This window comes from Tupaia chinensis, unplaced genomic scaffold, assembly GCF_000334495.1.
Source record: "Tupaia chinensis unplaced genomic scaffold, TupChi_1.0 Scaffold144255_1, whole genome shotgun sequence".
Classification (NCBI taxonomy): domain Eukaryota; kingdom Metazoa; phylum Chordata; class Mammalia; order Scandentia; family Tupaiidae; genus Tupaia; species Tupaia belangeri.
The window spans coordinates 840,224-843,829 of NW_006204113.1; the positions used below are offsets into that span (position 1 = coordinate 840,224).

Sequence of the window (3,606 nt, forward strand, 5' to 3'; positions counted from 1 at the left end):
ATGCGCAGCCTCCCACAATGGCTATGTCGCTGGACTCCCACATAGTCAACCACGGTTCGCATCCCGGACCCGGTGGCTTAAAACTCATGCCGGGCGCGTGTGCGTGTGTGCCCAAGATCCCGAGAGGAGAATGGAGGAGAAGGGATTGTGGCGTGACCATCCCCGCCGGGGGGTGATTTCTCGCTTTCTGTCTCTATGTCTCTCTCTGTCTGGTGAGTGCACACGCCCTATAGTGAAAAACCTCTCAAAAAAAAGAAACCACACTTTTCCAACCCTCTTATCTTACATCCTGCTTGAAGCCACACCTGAGGCTTTCTTGACTCCCCTGACTCCTCTCCAAGCTGTTGTCCAGTTCCTGTTGTCTGGGCGCCCATGAGATGGGCTTTGCACTCTCCAGAGGTAGTGAGGTCCCTGCCCAGGGGCACAAAGCTCCATGTAATGGCCCAGAGCTCCCCCTTTGATCCAGCTGCCGTGTGATGTCAGCGACCCACAGGAAAGCAGACACCTTGCTTCCCGATAACCCCATTGCTGCTTCCTTCCCCAGTGAGAAAGTGGCGCGTGAAGAGTGCCCTGGGAGCCTTGGGCCAGTGGCAGCTTGAAGTGGGAGAGCCAGCACCCCCAGGAGCAGGGAGCCTGGGGCCTGAACTCATCAAGGAAAGCAACGCCAATGTATGTCTGTCTGTCCAGGTGTCTTGTAGGGTTTCATGGGGATAGGCTGCTTGTCCTCGAAGGCAGGAACCATGTCTTATTCACTGTACCCTCAGACTATTTGAATGAATACCCAAAGGGTTTTGGTTCCATAATCTTGGGGCTGGAGGAATGTCACAGCAGTAGCAGCCTCAGGGCAGCTGTGGAGAAGAGCGGAGGACCTCCTGTGGTGCCCTGGGTAGAGCCAGGAGGAGAGTGGGAGCCGTCCCCATCCCTGAGAACAGCCTCCAGTTGGATTTGCCTTCTGCAGCCCATCTTCATGCGCAAGGACACCAAGATGAGTTTCCAGTGGCGAATTCGGAACCTCCCCTACCCCAAGGACGTCTACAGCATCTGTGTGGACCAGAAAGAGCGCTGCATCATTGTCAGAACGACCAACAAAAAGTGAGTGGCGTGGGGGGCACCTGTCCACTCGTGTCTGAGCAGGTGTAGGGCGGGCTTGACCTGGGAGGTCTCATACTGCCCCCACCCCTGCCCTGGAAGGTAGAGAAGCTCCTGCCTCTAACTCCGACAGAGGAAGGAAGGCCAGGGAAGGGCTGCTTTTCTGAGGACCAGCTTGGGTAGTGTCATTAGCCTCATCAGGACAGGGAGACTGGAACGAGGTCTCACCAGTACACGGAACATGGTGGGGCTCAGAAAGTGTTTGTGGAATGAGTGACGGATGAGGAAGTCATGTGGCATTAACTGTCAACCTCAGGAGGCTGTGCTGTGAGGTTCTCCCGACTGTCCTGACTGGCTCCAGTCCACGGATCTTGGCCTGGTGCCGTCACTTAAGTGCTGGCAGGGAGCCCTGGCCTGGAAGGCACACCTGTTGAGGGTAGCAGTTCCAGGACTTTGAGGACAGGGCAGCAAGAAACTTGATCCCTCCAGGACTGAGGGGCAGTGGGCAGAAGCTCTGGCCTCTGGGAAGTCCCTTGCATGAGGGGTCCTCAGCTTCCCTTTGTGACCTGTTAGGGAAGAGGCAAACTGCGGGTTAGAAGGACAGAAGTGGCCTAGACACACGTCCATCCTGGAAATACACTGATCCCATTTTGGTTTTGAAGCACTGGCTGGTCCTAGAAAAGGAGAGCCCTGTTTGGGGCCTGAAGGACTGGCCCTGAAATGACTCGGACTTGACCGGGACCAGAGCTGTTACTGCAGCACAGGCTGCCTCCCGCGAGACAGACTTGGACATCGAGATGGGAGGTCTTAGGAGGTACCTGTACACCTGCTGAGTGCTAAGCCTCACCTGGGATGCCCCCACCCACTGCTTTACATGCTGCAGGGAGGCCCCGGCTCCTCCCCACCTTCTCAGCAGCATGCTGTGGCCTCTCCTCCCGCAGGCCTGTGAGGTCCACAGGGAGGCAGGGAGGGTTCCCAGGCTTCCCCAGTGCAGCCCTGGGCTCTACCTTTTATGACCCCCAAGCCCCATCCCTTTGGCAGGGTTAAGGGGACAGGGGAAGGGTGGAGATGAATGAATTAATTTCAGGGTTATTGCTGTACATGTAGCCAGCAGCCCCTGCAGTGGGCCTTGTCTATAAATACAAAGTCATAATAATAAGGGTTTGCGTTTATAAAGCACTTTCAAGCCCTCAGATAAAAGGCCGTTTATTCCCGTTATTGTTCTCATCATTAACAGGAGTCAGTGCCTAAAGTGGAATTTAGCAATTTCGGACAACAGTGAAATTGCCTCTAGGAAAACAAACTCCGTGCTTCAGCAAGCATTCCCTGGCGAAGAGGCCCTGTGTCCAAACTGGGAGCAAAAGTGCTTCTGATAGCACTTGAATCTGCAGCCCAGCACTTTGTGGAGCTGGCTGCTGCCCCTCTTCTGTCCCCCAGAGGTCACTGTCGAATACAGATATCAGGCAGAAATGTGATTACGAGGGAGTGAGACGAGAGAGGCTAGCTAGCTCACCAAAAAATTCATCTGGGGGCAGATCCTCTGGGTCCCATCTCCTGCGAGCATCCATCCGTAGGTGGCGCTGTTGGCCAGGCGCTCCATGGCTAGAGGGCCATTCCTGCCCCCGGGGAAGGGGGTATTTTTTAAGTGATGGCCGAGGCCAGGTGGAATGGGAGTGGTGTCCAGGAGGGGCAGGGCTGGGGGCCGGGTCCACACAGAGGGGAGAGGAGTGTCGGTGCCCACAGCGGAGCCCATGCTGAGATACTGGAGGGTTCTGCCCACCCTCAGGTGCCCCTGCAGGGAGGTCGGCTAGAGGGGCCACTAAACCCTTAGGCAGATCTTGACCTGGACTATGCGCTCTGTGTCTTTACCCCATTAGACAGAACGCAATGGCCGTTCCTCTGAGCAATGTTCAGCTTTTTCAGGATACTTTTCACATCTGTCTCTGATCATCACACCATCCAGAGGTGGGTGGGATCCATGAGATTTTTTCTTGTGCTATATACTAGGAATGTGTGTGCGCGCGCACAGAAAGTCAGCAGGACGAGCCGAGCTGCCGAGAGCTGCTGTCCATGCCCAGGCACCTGCAGTTTCCACGGTCCTGTGGTCCCTCCCTGTGATTCGACCTCTTCCTTCACCCGGAGGCTCTGTGTCTGATTCCAGCGTTCTGGACCGCGGTGACTGCCCAAAGTCATAGCTCCTCCGTCATCCCTGCCTTGTCCCTGGGTTGGCTGCTTTGCTCGACAGAATAGATTCTAGAGTGCTGTCTCCAGCCTCACAGATCCAGGAAGGAAGAAAGGGCTTTCCCAGGAGCCCAGCGTGGCCCCCTCTGCTCCCGGTAAAGAGCGTTTACACGAAAGTAGTTGCCCCGGCTGACACCGGCAGCCGTCCATGATAGCCAGGGTGCTGGAGCAAGAGGGCTAAATCAGGTCTCTGCCATGGATTAGCTGTCGTATCTGCAGGGTTTCCTCACCTGTCGCAGGCTGCTCATGCCCACCTTGCAGCCGGCGGTTTGATGA

At 56.0% G+C, this 3,606-nt stretch overlaps 1 protein-coding gene across 1 annotated transcript in view; it reads left to right on the forward strand.

Annotated features, from left to right (window-relative positions):
- The window catches only part of DPCD (deleted in primary ciliary dyskinesia homolog (mouse)), a 23,387-nt gene that overhangs the window by 14,882 nt on the left and 4,899 nt on the right, over positions 1 to 3,606 (forward strand). Inside the window, exons 3-4 of the mRNA XM_014583349.2 lie at positions 545 to 669; positions 959 to 1,092. Of these exons, the coding sequence (XP_014438835.2) occupies positions 545 to 669; positions 959 to 1,092 (259 nt within the window). The remainder of the gene's footprint in view (positions 1 to 544; positions 670 to 958; positions 1,093 to 3,606) is intronic.